Here is a 21,450-nt window from a genome sequence, read left to right as displayed (position 1 = left end):
AATGCAGGTTATGGTAAGTTCGCAAAGTTTCATGTTTCTGGTTTGAAGGTCAACCAGATTGAGCATATAGCCTGGAGATTCACTGTGGGTAATCCTGTGGATCAATGTGCAGACATTGATGTTGATTCGTTCTCCGATAGGGAGCCAGTGAAGTTTTTCACGAAGAGGTGTTGCGCATTCAAATAGTGATTTGCCAAAAATGAGTCTTGCTGCTTTGTTTTGGGCGGTCTGAAGTTTTTTCAGGATTTAGTTCTTACAGCCTAAGAAAATACTATTACAGTAGTTGGCATGGGTAAGTACCATGGATTGCACCAAGTTCCGGAATGTTTTCTGGGGGAGATATGGTTTTACGTGTTTCAGTATCCACATCATGTTGAACATTTTCTTTGTAATGAATTTTGCGTGATCTTCAAGCGAGAGATGATTGTCTAATGTCACTCCAAGGATTTTCAGGTTGTCAGATATGGGGATTGTGATGTCAGAAGTGTTAAGATTAGTTGGGAGGAGTGTGGAGGCATTGCGTTTTCTCTTTGTTCATTTTCATCATAAAGGCATTGGCCCAACAGGTTAAGATGTTCATGCCCAAGGATATTTTGTCAGAGATTTCTGTTAGATCTTGGGCAAGTCACTTAACCCTCCATTGCCTCAGTTACAAAATTAGATTATGAGCCCTCTAGGGACAGGGAAATACCCAGTGTAACTAAAAAGGTGTAAGCAAAACCCAAATAAATAAATAAAATAAACAATCACCAATTAACTCCAGTTAGTCTGTTATTGGTACTTAATTCCAATTGGCACCTAATTTAACAATTTAGATGTGCAACAGGCACCATTCTATAACTTGCATGCCCAAATTTGCACACTAGTTAGAAATTTGGGTTCCCAGCTTTATAGAATTCGGGGGGGGGGGGGGGGGGGGGGGGGTGTCAATGTGATGTGCATTTTCCCTTCCTCAGTTTGCAAACTCATGCATGTGTGGAAAGACATGGTAAAATGTGTCTTATTAGGGCAGTGCTTGTCTATCTTTCTGTGGCTGGAACCCATGATGATGGCCAAATAAAATTGTGTAATCCTCCCCCCCTCTCCAGAGATGCAGAATAATGATGCACTTAATGGAGAGCTCACCCAGGTCATTTATTTATTTATTATCTCATTTGTACCCCACATTTTCTCAACAGATCAGGCTCAATGTGGCTTACAGTGCACCGCAGATGCCGATGCAGTAATATTAAGCTAATATATCAGAAAACCTGCATAAGTAATAATGGGGGGAGGATGGGGAAGGGACAAAAAGGGAAACCAGGAAGGAGGAGGGAAGGGTGGATGTGTCCAAAATTGTCACTAGATTCATGTGTATCAAGCAGAGGAGACACATGCTGAGTCCTTGGGATAAGCTCAAATGTAGGTTTTGTGACCCTATTTGAGGTCCTGACCCACAAATTGGGAAGCTTTGCATTAGGGTGACGGAGGCTGTATGAAACATGTATTTGTGTATGTCTTTGTGCCTATGTGCATGTACGACAAACAGATGGAGTCTCCCCAATAGGTGCTATTGCTTGGGCAAAGCATGTCTTTAAAAAAAAAAAAAAAGCTATTCTCTGTTTCTGAGAAAAATTATGCCCAGCGTATTTGAGAAGAAAATGATAGATCCTTAGTAGAAAATACTGCAAATAATAGCTGAGGCATCTGTAGGCAAAGAAAAACTGTTTGGGTCTGTGTTAAGACTAGTACAGTTTGGGTACAAGCCTTGAAATGATCCACTTACTCCCAAATATGATCTAAATAAGATCATGTGTTGTGGTGATTTGAAATAGGGTCGCCATGATGTTCAAATCTGGAGAAAAAGGGGAAGCTAACAGTGAGAAGTCATTCCCAAGAAACAGGAAGTGTGAATTTTTTTTTTTTTTTTACTATGATATTGCTTTTTTGGGGACCACCTGCAAGTGGAATGATTTGAGAGGTAGGAATAGATGAACTATATGAAAGCCAGAACAACTTGGGTAAGTTAAGTCAAAAATTTGTGAATTAAAAACAAACCAAAATTACTTTGAGCTTCATATAAATCTTTCCTATGTAAATCATTTTGGGGTAGTGGAAACATTGTTCTTCATAACTGCTATTTTTGTAATTTTTTTTTTTCACTCAGCATTGTCTTCATCAGTCGACCAGAACGGAGGCCTAGATTCCAGTCGGGGGACCTTACAGTTTAGTCCTTTGGTAGGAGAGGAAAAGTTGCCTGAAGGGGGTGAGGCGGCCGAATTAAATGTGGACCCTGAATCAACCATCCAGACTCAGCCTAGTAGTCAGTCAAGTCAGAAAATTAAAGACCCAGAGAAAGAACTTCTTTTGGCCCAGCAGCAGCAGTGCAGTCTAGTGGCATCTGGAATAGCTTCTAGAAACAAACATTTGAAAAGGATTTACTATGCTGTTCTCAGAGCCAATTCTGGAGTGCTTTCTTTGACTCGTAATATTGACATTCTAGCTAATCGTACCCTGACTTTGCATGCTGAACAAGTAAATGCCAATCATACAATGGCCTTAAGTATGCAATATTTCACAGAGCTCATGAAGAGACTGGAGTTTGCAATTAATAAATTTGGATTCAGATTGTTACCCACTGATGGCACGCTGACTCATGATTTGTCACACAATACTGGATACCCCATGTCAAGAACAAAATCTGCACCTAGCCATGGGAAAGCCTGTACCAGAGAAGGATGTCTCAGATCATCAAGAGCAGCTGCAGCACTTTAAGATCTTGTATAACAAAAGCAGTAGACACAGATAGTAGCTACTACTCTGTGTTTCTGTGAAAAATTAAAATGTTGAGTTTAACTTACAGTTCTAGTGTTGCTTTATTTTTGTGCACCAAGAAGCATAAGCATAATGAATCCATGTTACTATTATGTGTGACTGAATGCAAAAGATTTGCCTAAATTTTATTTTCTCCCCCAAATCTCAGCATATCAGTCTATGAATTGGGATCTAGCTCAAGTGTTAGCTGAAATTTTTAAAGAGTCACTTCCTGTTGGATTGCATCTTTTGAAGATTGTGCCATATGTAGGAATTTTGTACTATATATATTTGGGGATACAATAACAGATCCTTGCTGAAGAGAGCAAGGGCTCTTTCCTGATGTGAAGTAGTATTCAAACCTAATTGTCAATGTTGAAATTCTCTGCCATGGGCATATGGTATTCTGATATGGTCCTGAGAGAAAATGAATTTTGTTTAAATTTGAAGTTATGTGCTTCATGATTATGAGGGTAATTTAAATGCCAGGGACTCTTTTTTCCTGTGTTGGTAAATAGCATTTGGAGCTCTTTTGGAACTGTGCATCATGAACATCTCTCTGCTAGAAGTCAGAATGGATTTTAAAACTTTTAGGTGTAGTACTTGGAGCCTCTTCCAAAAGTTAGGAATTTACTTGATAATGGAAAGTTAATATATCCTTGGAATGGTTCACAAAACTACTACAAACCTCAGGGCATTGGTCTAGGAGGGAAAAGGAAAGTATATTTTGTGTTTTGACATAAGTTACACCTAACATTTCTTCAGAAATGCATTTATTTTAGAAGTAAATTGAGCATTCAGAAGTTTCTAAGCAACTTCTACGATTTAGTTGAAAGATATATATATATATACACACTCTCTCTCTCTCTCTCTCTCTCTCTCACTCAATTATAGGGACTTTTATTTACATGATTGTCACTATGGCAGTTTATCACAACATACGCTGGATGTCCCGAATAGAGGCAAAGACATTTGGCAGCAGAGTCAGTTGCAAGTAGATAACCTCCTTCAGTGACCTTCCTCATAGGAAATATATGCTATCCATGGAATGTGATAGGATACATACACATCTCTCCGTTATTTTGGAGGCATATACTTGAAGCCTTCAGCCTATGCAAAGTGGATATAATTCTTTGTACAGCTTGGCATATGCTGTGGAGGAGTAGCCTAGTGGTTAGTGCAGTGGACTTTGATCCTGGGGCTGCAGCTCCTTGTGACTCTGGGCAGGTCACTTAACCCTCCATTGCCCCTGGTACAAAATAAGTACCTGAATATATGTAAACCACTTTGAATGTAGTTGCAAAAACCTCAGAAAAGAGGTATATCAAGTCCCATTTCCCTTTTCCCCCTTATCCAGTCAGTTAGTTACTAGTAAATAGTTTTCTAAAGCATGATACTACACATTTAGAAGGTAATTTTGTAACCATTTGGATGCATAAATGCTATATATAATTTTTCTAAGTTTAATTTACACACAACAGGTGCATATTTTATAAAGGTATGTATATATATATATATATATATATATATATAAATTGCTAACCCCATCCTCATCCTTGTCTGTGAGAACACCTTTGTTCAGATAACTTTGTGCATAAAGACTAGTTGCATTTATCTTTTCATGCATATCGTGAAGACAAATTTCTGTCCAGCATAAATACTTTTGAAAATTATTCTCTTGGGTTTGATTTTAAAAAAAATAGCAATTTGTGTTCTGCATTTTAGGAATTTCAGGAGGCACCACTCTGAAAAGAAGTGATGCCTTCTACTGACTACCTACACTTATTAGATAATTAAAAATTGTGAATAATTAAAAATTAAAACAAGTATATACTTTAAAAATGAATAAATACATTGACATAATGTAAACATTTTGACAGATTTTGCTTTACTCCTTTGATGTTTAAATCCAAACCATAGCTTTCTTTTGTTTTGCTCTTTTTAATGAAGGTGTCATTATTTATTTGGATTTATTAACTGCCTTTATGAAGAGATTTACGCAAGGCAGTGTACAGCAGGTACAGTTTAACATAAAACTTACAATTTTGTTAACAGCATAACAATAGAAAAAAATGACTAAATACAAACACAGATACAATAAATGAGGTAAACTTGAGAACAGCAAATTAAAACCTAATAATCGGACTACCATGAAACAGTATAAAAACTATACACATTTAACAGCACTGAAATTCAAATAAGAGATATATGATGTCAGCATAATACTAATTAAACATCTGATAAGCATGAATTAGAATATTCAAATAGATATGATGCTAATGCTTTTCTACAATACAGCTTACCATATAGCCGAGGGGCCAAGTTCAGATATGTAGATGGGGACAAGATGGATGGTACAGAGTCAGTTGAGATAAATAGATGGGTGACTAAACTCAAGGCAAGTTCTTTGTACAGTTAAACAACATATAAGGAACTTGTCTAAGTTATAGTATGTGTAGTAATCTAGACCAGGTGCAGAGTGGAGTATATATAGTCAGTCATCCTGGGCCAAATTCTATAAATGGCGCCTTAAAAATCGGTGTTGAAAAACCACGTGGTTAGCGTGATTCTATAAACTACGCCTAAAGTTTAGGTGTTGTTTATAAAATATGCTTAACAGCTGTCCTTTTGACTAAAATTTAGGTGCACCCACTTAGGCCACCTAAAACCAGGCCTAAATACCTGCACCTAATTTAGGTGCAGATTGGGTGTATTCTATAATAGTGCTCATAGTTTTTTTTTTTTTTTTTAATTGCCCATGACCCACCCATTCCATACCCATGCCCCCTTTTTGGCTTCGTGCTTTAGAATTTATGTGCACCACGTTATAGAATACACTTAGAAAGTTGTTCACCTAAATTCTAATTTAAAGCCAATTAGTGGCACTAATTGGTTGTTAGGTACCATTATTGGCGCTGATTGGCTTGGTAATTAAGTTTGCATAATTTGGCCATGCAGCCAATTAATGCGCATAACTTAAGGCGCCATTTATAGAATTTGGGGGCCTATGTATTATAGGCTTGGGAGAAGAGCCAGACTTTGACCTGCTTTCCGAAGTACACATAGCCCGTCTGGGAGTAAATGAAATGATACTGAAAAATGGAATAATAAAGTGTGAAAAATGGTGTGCGCAAAGGACTTAAAAATAATTTGTTTATAGTTTATTAAAAATTTGCTATACCACTTTACCTTAATAAGAACACAGTGGTTTACAATACTAAATTAAAAAGGAAAAGGAAAGGTGCTCCATTAGATTGATAGGACAGCAAATGCACATACTACTAAGTAAACATAAAATCTATATATATAAAAGGCACTTTGAAGCCTCAAGCCGGAAACTTGAGGCGCCCGAGATATCCGGTTTGGCCTGCAGGCTCCAGTCACTGTAGCTCCGCCCTCGCGTCAAAACGCGATGATGTTGAGGGCGGGGCGGCCCTCACGTCAAAACGCGATGACGTTGAGGGCGGGGCGGCCCTCGCAACCACGTCACTGAGGGACGAAGAGGAGAGGTGTGCAACTCGGAACGGAGGCGGTGTCTGCAACTCAGGAGGGAGGACGGGGGGGGGGGGGATTACCCTGCTAGCGCCCGTTTCATTTTTGCCAGAAACGGGCATTTCTTACTAGTATAAAAGGCCCGTTTCAGTAGGCGATGAAACGGGCGCTAGCAAGATAATCCCCCCCCCTCCCGAGTGCCAGATCCCCCCTCCCTCCGTTCCGAGTTCCAGACCCCCCTCCCCAGACCCCTCCCTCCCTTCTTTCCTTCCTTCCTTTCCTTCCTTCTGAGTTCCAGACCCCCCTGCCTCCCTCCCTTCTGAGTTCCACACCCTCCCTCCTAGTTCAAGGCCCCCTCACGCCCCTACCTCCCTCCCAGTTCAAGACCCCCTCACGCCTCTCCCACCGAGTTCCAGACTCCCCCTCCGATTTCAACATCCCCCCTCCGCGTTACTGACCCCTGGACCCCTGTGCCGCGACCCTCTCGACCCCCTCTTCCTGCAGAAAACCCTCCCCCGCTGCCGTCGCGAACCTGTGCTGAAGACAGCCAAAGTTCTCTTCTCGTCTGCGCCGGCGATGCTTGTTGAATGATCATCTGTTGAAGTTTCTGTGTGTGCGTCTGATGTCAGACGCATGCACAGAAACTTGAACAGATGATCATCAAGCAACGCCCTGGCGCAGCCGAGAAGAGAAGTTTGGTTGTCGTCAGCACAGGAACGCGACAACCAAACTGGGAATCAGCTGTCAGTGACGTTACTGATGTCATTGCGTTCTAAGCGGCTTAGCGCAGACCACATCCGAGGGGTCCACGGTCCCAGGCAGGTTAGAACGTTGGAGGTGAGTATTATTATATAGGAAAAGAAGGCATTAAATAAACATACCACTTGAAGTATAGCTGTGTCTGAACAGACAGTTTACATCACACATTTTTGAAGTTTTCACAATTTATAACAAGTGTTTTAAAGTATGAGCAGCAACTAGGGATGTGCATTTGTGAGTGTGCATTTAATTTGTATGGGTGCCTAAAAATTTAAAGTGCATTCAAATATCTGCCAGGTGCTGGTCTCTAAACTAGAGGGTGGGGATGACAAATGAAAGCAGGGGGATTCAGCAAGGCATCACCAGCAAAAGCAAAAAAACATGACAGCAGTGAGGAGAATAATAAAACTATCTTAGTTAACACATCAGCAACAAAGTAGAAGGGAAGATGAGGTGAAATGCTATACAGGAGATGAGTGTCAATAAAATATATCCAAGTACAAACACTTGTAGTCTAAACAAAAAAATTCAGGATCTGTAAGCCCCGGTATTAAGGGCAGACTTGGATATTGTTGCTGTCATAGAGACATGGTTCATTGACTCCTATCCATGGGATACATATTTTAGAATAATAGATGTGGCTAAAAAGGTGGAGTAACAACACTGTATGTGAAAAGCAATATTAGAGAGGCTTGGTGAGGCTCCACTTAGGATGTTGTGTTCACTTTTGCAGGCCGTATCTCACTAAGGACGTAAAAAGACTTGAGGCAGTTCAGAAAAAGACAGCACAAACAGTATGGGCTTTGTGCCAAAAGACATATGAGAAGAAGACCTGAATATGTATACGCTAGAGAATAGGAGGGACAGGGAAGATACTAAAGGTTTAAATACTCAAAAAGAGATTAATATACAACCAAATCTTTTTCAGAGGTAGGGAGGTGGAAGAACTAGAGGGCATGAATTGAGGTTGCAGGGTAGTAGACTTAGGAATAACATCAGCAAATACTTTTCACAGAGACTGTGTGGTGGATGCCTGAAATATCTTCCCTGTGGAGGTGGATGGGCATAGTGATAGAATTCAGAAAAGCTTGAGATAAACCCACAGAATCCCTATATGGAAAGAGGAGGAAATCAAAACAAAATGTAAATGTCCTTCATACTGTAAACATAGCATAGAGGGGGGTAACTTCCATAGTGTGACAGGTACAGCTCTGGCACCTTGTTGGGTAGACTGGATGGACAATACAAGTCTTTATCTCCTATCACTTTCTTACTTTGTAAATGTACATGTCATGACATGATGGTGTGTACTTTGCCAGTAGGCGTGTACAGGGATGGAGTTCACAAATATGTGCGTAGATTATAACATAGTTAATCCAGCCATGTACATTTATACCTGCACCAAGAACAATAATAAGTGTGTACTCTTGGTAAATAAGCACAACTTCTACTGCTTAGGCTAGTATTTTATAAAGACTATCACGTAACTTTGTAAGTCTGTGTGCTTTGAAAATGAGTTTCTTTGTGTCTTGATAAAAAAACACTTAAGTAGGTGCCTACTGTCCCTTTTAAACCAGGCGCCCTGTTATTGTTCTCAGTAAGCGTGATTATGCATGTACATTATTCCCTGTAAGCAGGAGCACATTCAAGGTTTCTTGCTTTACTCCATCATTGTTCACCACAATGTACCTGTTGCTTCAACTTGCGTAAACTTTGATGGAACCATAGGGCAGGCTGTTAAGTAATAATGGTCTGTTCTTACAAGTCTGCTATTCCATGTAATGGCCTGAGATTCCACTGTGCAGGTAGAAAACTCAGCCAGTACTAAATTACAGGCTGTAGCAAGGCCTTCTTTGTTCATGCTATGCACATTTCCGAATTGCTTAGTAAGCTTTGTACTATCTTGAATATATAGATAGCATGTTATAGAAAATTAACACCAGCATCTGATTAGACTGAGGTAATGGAAGATAGGAATTAAAAACCAGATAAACAATAAGCTGCACACGCTTTATGTCAGGGACACAAATCTAGAAGGGCCTACAGCTCACAGTTCTTTGCAAGATTCTTCTGCAAGGAGCAAACAAACCCACTCAAATATCCTAAAATAGGTATAATAATATACTAGCTCTCTATTTTCTGTAGGTGATAAATCTGGAATCATAGGGATCTGGCACAGCTGCTATTCAACAGATGGTAATCACAGAGCAATTAGAAGAGAAGCAATTAGATCTGGTAAAGCTAAAAGGTAGATGGTGCAGAAACAGCAGGGACATTCCTCAACCCGCAGATCATGAACACTAGCTCCGTTACAAGGCCCTGCACAAACTTTGGCAGCAGCGTCTGCACACAAGATGTTTCAGCAAATTGTCCCAAAACAGTGAAAATGTATTGTAAGCATTATACTTTCTGCATCCAAGTGGTGGGTAGTTTTTGTAGCTAATCAGGAAGCAAAATATATATATTTTTTAAATGGGCTTGAATCTTCAAAATAACTTAAATGGTCAGGAGAAGCTCCTGCCCGTTTAATCACCTGGTCAGGGCTAACCAGCAATATTCAGTGGTATGTTAAATGTCCAACTCCTAATTGGTGAGATTAGGAGTGGGCCAGGAGGGTGAAGAATGGGGAAACTTTGGCTCTAGCCAGTTAGCAGATATTCAGACCACTAACTGACTTATTAAGCATATTAAGGTAGGACAAAAAAAAAAACACTGCCCTAACTTTATGCACTAGTCATTTGAAAATCTTGCTGTGGTAAAAAAAAATTATATATATATATATAATTTTTTTGCTTTTTTGTACACATTTAGCTTCTCCAGAATATTTGCTAGAAATATTTCAAAAAGGTTCTTGCTCTTTCTGATACAGATGGTGTAGGACTCTTTAAGGGGAGAAATTAACACAAGCTATTGTTAAAAATGTTATTTTTACTGTTAACCCAGTTATTAGGTCTTATTATATAAACTAGGACCTTTGCAAAAATTCTTTCACCTGAAGAAAATTATTTAAATTCTGGGATTAAAGTTGCACCAGATCAATTTTCTGGTTTTGTCTTTAAAAAAGATACTCAGCCTACACAGCTTATCTGATTGTTCCTCACTATTTTGCTTCGCTGCCTCTTTTGGGTAACACTCAGAATAGTCAAGGGAATAGCTCTTTGATTCGTGTATGCTCCCATTTTACTCCATTATCTTTAATGTTGGGCAATTTGCTTTCATCAGTTAATTGTCATTCATCTTTGTCAGATATAATTCCCCAGAAATTGATCAAGGAATCCTGGTGTAGGTTTTCCCTCGTTTAATTGAGGGATTAGTCCCTGACCTTTTGGAAAAGGTAAGTGGCTAGACCACTGCTAAAAAAAAAGGTCAACTTTACTAAAATCTGTCCTAGCAAGTTTTCACCAAGTGTCAAACCTTCCTTTTCGTTCACAATTATTAGAAAAGGCAGTTGCAGAACAAGTTCTACACTTTTGAGACATGAGTAATGCTTTTTATCCTTTTCAGTCAGGATTTTGTAGTGGAAACAGTTCAGAAACTTTATTAGTAAGAATGTTGAGTGAGATTGTCATTCAAAGAAACAATCAAAAAGATGTCCTAATAATCCAACTAGACTTGACGGCTGCATTCGATGTTATTGATTATACACTGTTCCTAACAAGAAGAGACAGGGCTCTCAGGAACAGTACTAAATTGGTTCAGGTCTTATTTTTAAGGAAGGACTTTTCAGGTTTCAATTGATGAAAAAGTAGACTCTTTATTGGAATAGACTGACATGGCCATGTTTCATCAAATAGGCTGCATCAGGGGTTACCAAACCCTATGTAATATACATACAAAGATACAAAAAAAAATACAATCTAAATTGTTGCACATGAACATGCATAAATAATTAAAAATAAAAACATGTAAAAATAAAATACTCAAAAGATAAAAATTAGAAAAGTCAAAAAGTGACATACTTAAAAAAAAAAAAAAAAAAGAAAGAGGACTTTCCACCAACAGATGTCATACTTACAAATATGCAACCAAGAATTTTGGCTTCTTATTCTTGGTTACTTTTTTAGTAGATCTTCATACTCTCTCTCATAGCAAATTCAAATTAGCTCCATTTCCACAAATTGCCTTAATGAGGACCATGATAAGTAAAATGGGTCCAGATTTGTCCGATTATAGTAGTTTTGCTGATTTTGAAAATGCCTAAAAAATCAATCTGTTTTTATTCTGTGAATTGACTTTGAAGCAAAGGTCTAAACATGTTGAACACAGTGCTGCTGATGAGCTCCAGTATGAAGTAACCCAAAAGTATAGATTGAGAGTGAGTTTTAAGAAAATTATGATGTGTTTGAATACCCCTTCGTCGTCATAAATTGGAAACACTTTGTCATTACTTTTAACTGTTTAAAGAAACAACTGAAACAAGCTACTATGAGGATGGACTTTTACAAAGCTAGAGGAATGGTCTGGAATTTGGTAGCTTAGATTTACTGCTAAAAAACCCCAAAGTTATGCATTTGGTCTGCAAAAACACAAGGGAACGGTAGAGTTTAGAGGGTGAAGAATTTTTGTGCATGAAAGAGGAGCAGGACTTGGATGTGATTGTATGTGATGATTTTAAGGTGGTCAAACAGGTAGAAAAGGTGACAGCGAAAGCTAGAAGGAAGCTTGTTTGCATAAGGAGAGGAATAACCAATAGGAAAAAGGAGGTGATGATGCCCCTGTATAAGACTCTAGTAAGACCACATTTAATATATTATGCACAATTTTGGAGACTGCACCTTCAAAAAGATATAAACAGGATGGAGTTGGTCCAGAGGGCGGCTACGTATGAGGACAGACTTAAAGATCTCAATTTGTGCACTTTGGAAGAAAGATGGGAGAGGGAAGATATGTGGACCATATACGTATGCACAGGAGGCGAGTCTCTTTCAATTGAAAGGAAGCTCTGGAATGAGAGGGCAAAGGATGAAGGTGAAAGATTAGATTCAGAAGTGACCTGAGAAAATACTACTTCACGGAAAGTGTGGTGAATTCGTGGATCAGCCTCCCGGTAGAAATGGTGGAGATGAAAACAGTATCTGAATTCAAGAGAGCTTGGGACAAGTACATAGGATCTCTAAGGGAGTGATAGGGAGAGTTGATGGCATGGATGGGCAGACTGGATAGACCATATGGAGGCATATTTTCAAAGCACTTTGGGAGGCTAAATTCCATAGGTTTCTATGGAACTTTGGGAGGCTAAGTGCATTGAAAATGAGCTTGATGGTCTTTATCTGCTTACATTTTTCTCTGTTTCTATGTTTATTTCAAAAGCACTACAGATGAGTTTGGTCAAGACTAGGAAAAATATTGACTGTTCAGCAATTTAAGATTGCTTCATAAACATGACCTATATAGGAGGGTGGTAAGAAAGAATCTACTGTATGCATGAGGGAGAATGTTATGTGGTTTGATGAGGTAAAAGTGAAACTTGTTTTGGTCTCAATGCTGACGTGTGTTGCATAAAACAAACACTAAATCTCTTTAACACCAAACCTACAATAAAGGATGGTGGTGGCAGCATTCTGTTCTAGGGACAGGGAACTTGTGAAGGTAGAGTGAAAGACTGGATGATGCAAAGAGTAGTTGGCAAAACAAGAGAAGTTTGTTTGATCCACAAACAGTATGGATATGTAAAGAGAGCAGATCACAAGGTGGTGATTTATTATTCCTTTGATAAAATGTTAGAGAACATCACCTTGCAATCTGCTCTCTTTTTTATATAGATGCAAAGTGCAAGTCGGATCCTGATGGGAAAAATGTTCTGTAGTGGAATGTGCTTAGGAAAATACAGCTAATTGCAGAACTAGTAATATTCTGCCAGTCAGAAATTCAACCAGCCTAGCAATTCTCTGGACTCATGTGACTAGGGAATGGTACTACAGGATATCAAATAGGATTCATTTCCCACTGGTAGTACCCAATGAAGATATATGCCAAAGTGGAAATTAAAAAAAAATATATATATATATTCTTCATTATATAATAGTAATTAGCAAAATGGCAAACAAGCACACACAATAAATACTGCTAGGATACACAAAAATATCTAAGAATTTCACAGAAGTAAAAATCTGCATATATATTCTGTTAAGTACTATGAATTATTCCTGAGAAGAGAATACTAAAAGCCAAATATAGCCCTGAGCTAACACAGCCTTTGGCAAACTAGGAACATTAACTATCCCCAAACTATAGGAATGAACTCCGGATTCTCACCATCACAGACCATTTGCCTTGTAGCAGAATCTCTCTGGATGAAAGGCAGAATCTTTCCTTTTGGTTAGTGCAGAGGTACGTAACGTTACTGATCTTGCCAGCACCAATTGCTGGTCATTTGCACCAAGTTAGAAGCAGTAATTATCAGCTTACACTTTTTTGTAATGTTATACAGAGATGCTCAGTACATAGAAGGCACAGAGACAGTCTATCCAGAGCTATTAGCTGTGTGCTTGCTCTGGTGCCATGCCAAAAACTCTTCTCCCTTTGTTCTTCTTCAAGTCCGGTCCCAGACTTTGGTCCAATGTCCTCAGGTGACCATTTTGGCCATACATACAGTCCTCCTGTCCAGGAGATGAAATGCAGGCCTGGAGAACAATGATGTCCATAGTTGATTGAGACACATTCCCTGTTGGTGCTGACACTGACCAAGGGGCCCACAAGCCTTATCTGTAAATCTGTCTTATCAACTTCATCCCCAATGATGTAGTACAGATGTTCTCTGTAATGTTATTGTGTCCTCAGCTGGCAGGCAGTGTAGAAATGCAGGAAATGTTGCAGCCATGACAGTTTTGCTCTGAAAAGATAGTTCCAGGCCTGGTCAGAGTTTGGTTCATAGGCCTCAGTACACAAAAAGCGATACACTGGGAACACTCCTACAGGTCCAATCTGACATAGATCCTGCAGTGGGAGAAAGATTTGCCTTTCAGCAAGATAATGATCCTAAGCAAAAGCAACAATGGAGTGGCTTCGCAAGGAGAAAGTGAATGACCTTGAATGGCCCGATCAAAGTCTACGCCTGCATCCAATAGAAAATCTGTGTGAAGACATGAAGGCTTCATGCCACAGATGATTCCAAGCCAAGTTGAAAGAATTTGAGCCATGGGCAAAAACCTGGATCATCTTACTGTGCAAAGTTGATAGACATTTATCCTATAAGACTTAGGGTGACTGTTGCTGCAGAAATGGGCTTCCACCGAGCACTGAGCTTAGGGACATGTGCAATCAGGACTTCTTGATTTCCTGATGTTAATTGTTCATTCACATTGAATGTATAGTATATATGAACATAAGAATATCTATACTGGGTCAGACCAGTGGTCCCATCTAGTCCAGTATCCTGTTTCCAACAGTGGCCAATCCAGGTCACAAGTACTGGCAGAACCCAATTAGTAGCAGCATTCCATGCTACCAATCCTGGGTCAAACAGTGGCTTCCCCTATGTCCATCTCAATAACAGACTATGAACTTTTCCTCCAGGAACTTGTCCAAACCTTTTTAAAACCCAGATATACTAACCACTGTTACTACATCCTCTGGCAGTGAGTTTCAGAGCTTAACTATTCTTTGATGAAAAAAGTATTTCCATGCAATTTCATTGAATGGCCCATGATCTTTGTATTTAATGGAAGAGTGAGAAATTCACTTCTACCCGTTCTATACCACTCAGGATTTTATAGAGCTCAATCATATCCTCCTTCAGCCGTCTTTTTTCCAAGCTGAAGAGCCCTACCTCTTTAGCCTTTCCCTATATGGGAGGAGTTCATCCCCTTTATCATTTTGGTTGCTCTTCTTTGAACCTTTTCAAATTCCTCTATCTTTTTTGAGATACGATGACCAGAATTGAACACAATACTCAAGGCATTATAATATTCTTGTCTTATTTTGCATCCCTTTCCTAATTATTCCTTATATCCTTTTTGCTTTTTTGGCCACCACCGCACACTGGGCAGAAGATTTCAGCATATTGTCTACAAATTATTTATTTTGAATTTTGCTTACACCTTTTTCAGTAGTAGCTCAAGGTGAGTTACATTCAGATACACTGGGTATTTCTCTGTCCCTGGAGGGCTCACAATCTAATTTTGTACCTGAGGCAATGGAGGATTAAGTAACTTGACCAAGATCACAAAGAGCAACAGTGGGATTTGAACAGGGCACTTCTGGATGTTAAGGCTGATGCTCTAACCACTAGGCTACAGTGCTGACTCCTAAGATGCGCACCCTAGGATCAGGTAACTATGATTCTGGTAATTCTTCCCAATGTACATCACTTTGGCATTTGTCCACATTAAATTTCATCTGCCATTTGGATGCCCTGTCGTCCTGCAATTTTTCACAATCTGCATGTGTTGTGACAAATTTGAATAGTTTTATGTTATCTGCAAATTTAATCACCTTGTTCGTTGTGTTTCCAGACCATTTATAAATATGTTAAATAACACCGATCCCTGCGGCACTCCACAAACACCTGCTTTAATTCATTTTGAGTTTAGGATTCTGGGCAGCAGAATGCAAAAAAGCATGAGTTTATAAAACACTTTTATTCAATACTATGTAATTTCTGCAAAACATTAATAAATGTTACCAAAAAATGCTAGTAGTGTTTAATAGCTTCTGTTCAGAGTCTATTAAATGTATCATGCAGGTGAGGATAGCTAATAAGTTTTCTGTTTTCTTTTTTTTTTTTTACAGAAAATGTTGGAAATTCGGAGGTACAAACTATATTGACGCTTGTGAAAAAAACAGTTGACATCGATTTTAAAGAAAATGGCCTAACTTATTTGGAGAAACTATTGCTTAAGAAGCACAGAAGGTATTCAGTACATTATTATTGAAGGAAGTGAAACTAGGAAATCAAGTACGCTAGCGTTTAACTATAGAAAAGGTGATTACGACAAAATGAGAAAAATGGTGAAAAAAAGACTGAAAGGAGCAGCTCGCAGAGTAAAAAACTTGCATCAGGCGTGGATGCTGTTTAAAAACGCCATCCTGGAGGTTCAGGACAAATATATTCCACGTATTAGAAAAAAGGGAAAAAAGACTAAACGTCAGCCGGCGTGGCTAAACAGTAAGATAAAGGAAATCATTAGAGCCAAAAAACAATCCTTCAGAAAGTGGAGAAGAGAACCAACTGAAAGTAACAGGATAGATCATAAGGAATGCCAAGCCAAATGCAAAGCGGAGATAAGGAGGGCAAAAAAGGACTTTGAGAAGAAATTAGCGTTGGAAGCAAAAATACATAGTAAAAACTTTTTTAGATACATTAAAAGCAGGAAACCGGCCAAAGAGTCGGTTGGGCCGCTGGACGAAAATGGTGTTAAAGGGGCGATCAAGGAGGACAAAGCCGTAGCGGAGAAATTAAACGAATTCTTTGCTTCGGTCTTCACCGAGGAGGATTTGGGGGGGACACCGGTGCCGGAAAGAATATTTGAAGCGGGGGAATCGGAGAAACTAAACAAATTCTCTGTAACCTTGGAGGATGTAATGGGTCAGTTCAGCAAGCTGAAGAGTAGTAAATCACCGGGACCTGATGGTATTCATCCCAGAGTATTAATAGAACTAAAAAATGAACTTGCGGAGCTACTGTTAGAAATATGCAATCTGTCCCTAAAATCGAGTGTAATACCGGAAGACTGGAGGGTAGCCAATGTTACTCCGATTTTTAAGAAGGGTTCCAGAGGAGATCCGGGAAATTATAGACCGGTGAGTCTGACGTCGGTGCCGGGCAAGATGGTGGAGGCTATTATTAAGAATAAAATTGCAGAGCATATACAAAAACATGGACTGATGAGACAAAGTCAGCACGGATTTAGTGAAGGGAAGTCTTGCCTCACCAATCTAATGCATTTTTTTGAGGGGGTAAGCAAACATGTGGACAATGGGGAGCCGGTTGATATTGTATATCTGGATTTTCAGAAGGCGTTTGACAAAGTGCCGCACGAAAGACTCCTGAAGAAATTGCAGAGTCATGGAATCGGAGGTAGGGTATTATTATGGATTAAGAACTGGTTGAAAGATAGGAAGCAGAGAGTAGGATTGCGTGGCCAGTATTCTCAGTGGAGGAGGGTAGTTAGTGGGGTCCCGCAGGGGTCTGTGCTGGGTCCGTTGCTTTTTAATGTATTTATAAATGACCTAGAGATGGGAATAACTAGTGAGGTAATTAAATTCGCCGATGACACAAAATTATTCAGGGTCGTCAAGTCGCAGGAGGAATGTGAACGATTACAGGAGGACCTTGCGAGACTGGGAGAATGGGCGTGCAAGTGGCAGATGAAGTTCAATGTTGACAAGTGCAAAGTGATGCATGTGGGTAAGAGGAACCCGAATTATAGCTACGTCTTGCAAGGTTCCGCGTTAGGAGTTACGGATCAAGAAAGGGATCTGGGTGTCGTCGTCGATGATACGCTGAAACCTTCTGCTCAGTGTGCTGCTGCGGCTAGGAAAGCGAATAGAATGTTGGGTGTTATTAAGAAGGGTATGGAGTCCAGGTGTGCGGATGTTATAATGCCGTTGTATCGCTCCATGGTGCGACCGCACCTGGAGTATTGTGTTCAGTACTGGTCTCCGTATCTCAAAAAAGATATAGTAGAATTGGAAAAGGTACAGCGAAGGGCGACGAAAATGATAGTGGGGATGGGACGACTTTCCTATGAAGAGAGGCTGAGAAGGCTAGGGCTTTTCAGCTTGGAGAAGAGACGGCTGAGGGGAGATATGATAGAAGTGTATAAAATAATGAGTGGAATGGATCGGGTGGATGTGAAGCGACTGTTCACGCTATCCAAAAATACTAGGACTAGAGGGCATGAGTTGAAGCTACAGTGTGGTAAATTTAAAACGAATCGGAGAAAATTTTTCTTCACCCAACGTGTAATTAGACTCTGGAATTCATTGCCGGAGAACGTGGTACGGGCGGTTAGCTTGACGGAGTTTAAAAAGGGGTTAGATAGATTCCTAAAGGACAAGTCCATAGACCGCTATTAAATGGACTGGAAAAATTCCTCATTTTTAGGTACAACTTGTCTGGAATGTTTTTACGTTTGGGGAGCGTGCCAGGTGCCCTTGACCTGGATTGGCCACTGTCGGTGACAGGATGCTGGGCTAGATGGACCTTTGGTCTTTCCCAGTATGGCACTACTTATGTACTTATGTACTTATATTATTGCAGTTTTAGAACAGAAGGAACATTTACAATTTCTATAAGTGTGAACATCTGCCTGAAGTTATTTGATTTGTATCCTTCATACTCTTTAAAAAAGACTAGGTCAGTGTAAGGTCTTCCTTACCAATGAGAACTGTAGTAATTTCATCTCTCTCTTCTATTATTTAGTACTTCCTTTTTACAGGAGACTTTGATATACCATCAAAAATTAAAATAGACATCCTGTACAGTACATTATTTGAAGTTTTCAAAAGCTTGCTAAAAGAATGTTATAGAGTTGTGCAAACTCTATTGCTTCTCTCTTTTGTATAAAATAGTAGCACAAAGCCACATTTGTGCACTGAAAGTTAAGTGCACCTACTTAGGATAGATCAATGGTCAAAATTAGAAGAATGATCAAAGGTCTGGCAGTTCAAATTTAATGTGAAGAAGTTCAGAGTGCTGCAGTTGAGTCGTAGAAATCCAAAGGAGATGTACCAGATAGGAGGAGAGAGATTGACAGCTCAGGAGAAGGACTTTGGGGTGATGGTGTCTGAGGATGTCAAGGTGACGAAACAGTTTACAAGATGGTGACCATGGCCAGAAGGATGCTAGAGTGCATAGAGAGGGGTATAACCAGCAGAAGGAGGGGGGGGGGGGGGGATGCCCCTGTACAAGTCGTTGGTGAGGCCTGTAAAAAGACAAAGCAGTTCAGAGAAAAGTGATGAAAATTGCATGTTATGTGTCACAAACCCCATATGAGGAAAGACTTGAAGATGTATACCCTGGAGGAAAGGAAAGATGAGGGTGATGTGATACAGATGTTCAAATATTTGAAAGGTGTTAATCTACAAACAAACTTTTTCCAGAGATGGGAAGGTGATAGAACTAGAGGACATGAGTTTGCAGGGGAGACTTTCTCAGCAATAATGTCAGGAAGTATTTTTTCATGGAGAAGGGTGATAGATACCTGGAATGCTGTCTTGCGGGAGGTGATTCACGCAGACGCCCCAATCTACATGCTAAACCTCGTGGACCTACCTCCCAGAAACGCCTCAAGATCATCCTGCACATTTCTCAATCTGCACTTCCCCAGCTGTAAGGGACTAAAATACAAGCTGATGCATGCCACTACCTTCTCCTACATGAGCATGCAGCTATGGAATGCATTACCTACAGACCTGAAAACAATTGACAAAATAACAAACTTTCGCAAATCTCTGAAGACATATTTCTTCAACAAGGCCTACAAAGAGAACCTATAGCCTCACTAATCCACCTCACTAACCCATCCAGTTATGAAAGTCCACCTTCTATACTTACCCGCCTAATCACTTCCTTCTTCCTCCCCTTACTTATTCTCTGCACATTACTAATTGTATCAGATATCCTGGAATGACAATGTCATAACTAAACTATGTAAGCCACATTGAGCCTGCAAATAGGTGGGAAAATGTGGGATACAAATGCAATAAATAAATAAATAAAACAGTAACAGAATTCAAAAATGCATGGGATGAACACAAAAGAATCCTATATGGAAAGCATGGAACCAAAGAAGCTTAGTGGTGATTAGATGGTAACACCAGTAATTGAGAAGCAAAGCCAGTGCTGGGAAGACTTCTGTGGTCTGTGCCCTGATCATGGTTGGAAAGATTCAGCTTCAGTAATAGGAGAAAAAGGTCAGTGCCAGTCTGTAGACTCTATAGAGATTACACACTTTTGGGTGTTATTAGAGTACCTGACACTTAGCTTAGATCTCTAGCGATATCAGCCTTAGTGAGTGAAGTATCAGAAGCAAATGTAATCCTTCTTATGCTTAGATCCAAGCTCACTGTGCCCTAGACAATAAAAGAACTAATGACACACCAAGGGTATTATGAAAATAAGGCAATTATTTTATTTACAATAGCAGCAAAGATAATGTGCAAAGAAAGCAAAAATAAAGACATAGGAAGTCTGATTATAGAAACAGCTTGGAGTAAATGTACATAACTAGACTTCTAAGTAAAACAGTCACTATGAACCCATGGCACATGTACAAAGGTACATAGCAAACATACAACCTGATGCAGTTTAGGCTGCGTGCACCCAGCTGCAGAAGGTTTGGAACTCTTCACAGGCTGTGTTATCTTTGACCTGCGCCCTGATCGTGGCTGGACAGATTTGGATGGGCTGGAGTGGGCTTTGATAACAATTTAATTAGTTGGAGAATAAGGCCAGTTCCAGGCAGACTTCTGTGGTCTGTGCCCTGAAAACGGCAAGCACAAATCAAGATCGAGTATGCATATATAGCATCACATCATACTTTATGCTATGAATTTATCCTGTTGGGCTAACTGGATGGACTGTCTTTATCTGCCATCATCTACTGTGTAGGTGGTCGAGCCTAAGTGTGCTATAACATATTACACTCCCTGAGACAAGGCAAGAGAGGAGGCAGCCTTGCTCTCATTCATAAGTTTCCTTTGAATCTCACTTGTCACCTCACATCTTTCTCCTGCATTGGAATGCATGATGTGCACATTTGAAAATGACTCAAAAACAGTAGGTCAGATTGGACAACTTCTCATATATCAGCCCCCGGCTTCTGGACTAAGACAGTACACAAGGTAACTGAAATTATCTCGGCTAAACTATCACAATTTTTAAGAATAGTCATTTTAGGCAATCTCAATTTATACGTTGATGATGACGCTGATACCAATGTACATAACTTCATATCTTTTCTAGACATGAGTGGTCTCACCCTATTCAACAACAGTTCCACTCATGAGCAAGGACACTCCCTCGACTTTCTCACCTCCTACCCTTTTAATTTGATCAGATCGTTCAGATGGCAGGCAATTCCACTACCAGCGAGACCATCCATTGACAGTTGCCTATCATGACCATCCAGACACAAACCCTACAAGCTGGTACATAGAAGAGGAAGAATAAATGAAACTAGCTTCTGGTTCGAGTTAACAAAGGCTACCAATACCTGCTACCCAACTCAAGTCTCAAATGAAATCCTTCTGGGACACCGCCATAACCAAGGTCTTAGACAAGATTGCTCCACTCTCCATCAAAAAAGGTTTAGACAATCAAACACTCCCCATAGTTTTCAGACTACTTATCCAAACCCAAACTAAAATGCTGTGAACTAGAAAAACTGTGGAGAAAAAGCCATTTGTCCACGAACAAAGCAAACTGGAAAAGAGTTTCAGTACTATAAACAAAAGGTAACA

The 21,450-nt window shown here is 39.7% G+C and overlaps 1 protein-coding gene across 4 annotated transcripts in view; it reads left to right on the top strand.

Annotated features, from left to right (window-relative positions):
• The window catches only part of ZBBX (zinc finger B-box domain containing), a 182,708-nt gene that overhangs the window by 87,681 nt on the left and 73,577 nt on the right, over window positions 1–21,450 (top strand). For all 4 annotated transcript variants that reach the window (XM_030217101.1, XM_030217100.1, XM_030217098.1 and 1 more), the window contains one exon: window positions 15,775–15,895. In XM_030217101.1, the coding sequence (XP_030072961.1) occupies window positions 15,775–15,895 (121 nt within the window). The remainder of the gene's footprint in view (window positions 1–15,774; window positions 15,896–21,450) is intronic.

This window comes from Microcaecilia unicolor, chromosome 10 (genome assembly GCF_901765095.1).
Source record: "Microcaecilia unicolor chromosome 10, aMicUni1.1, whole genome shotgun sequence".
NCBI lineage: Eukaryota > Metazoa > Chordata > Amphibia > Gymnophiona > Siphonopidae > Microcaecilia > Microcaecilia unicolor.
This window is presented reverse-complemented; position numbering and strand designations above follow the sequence as displayed.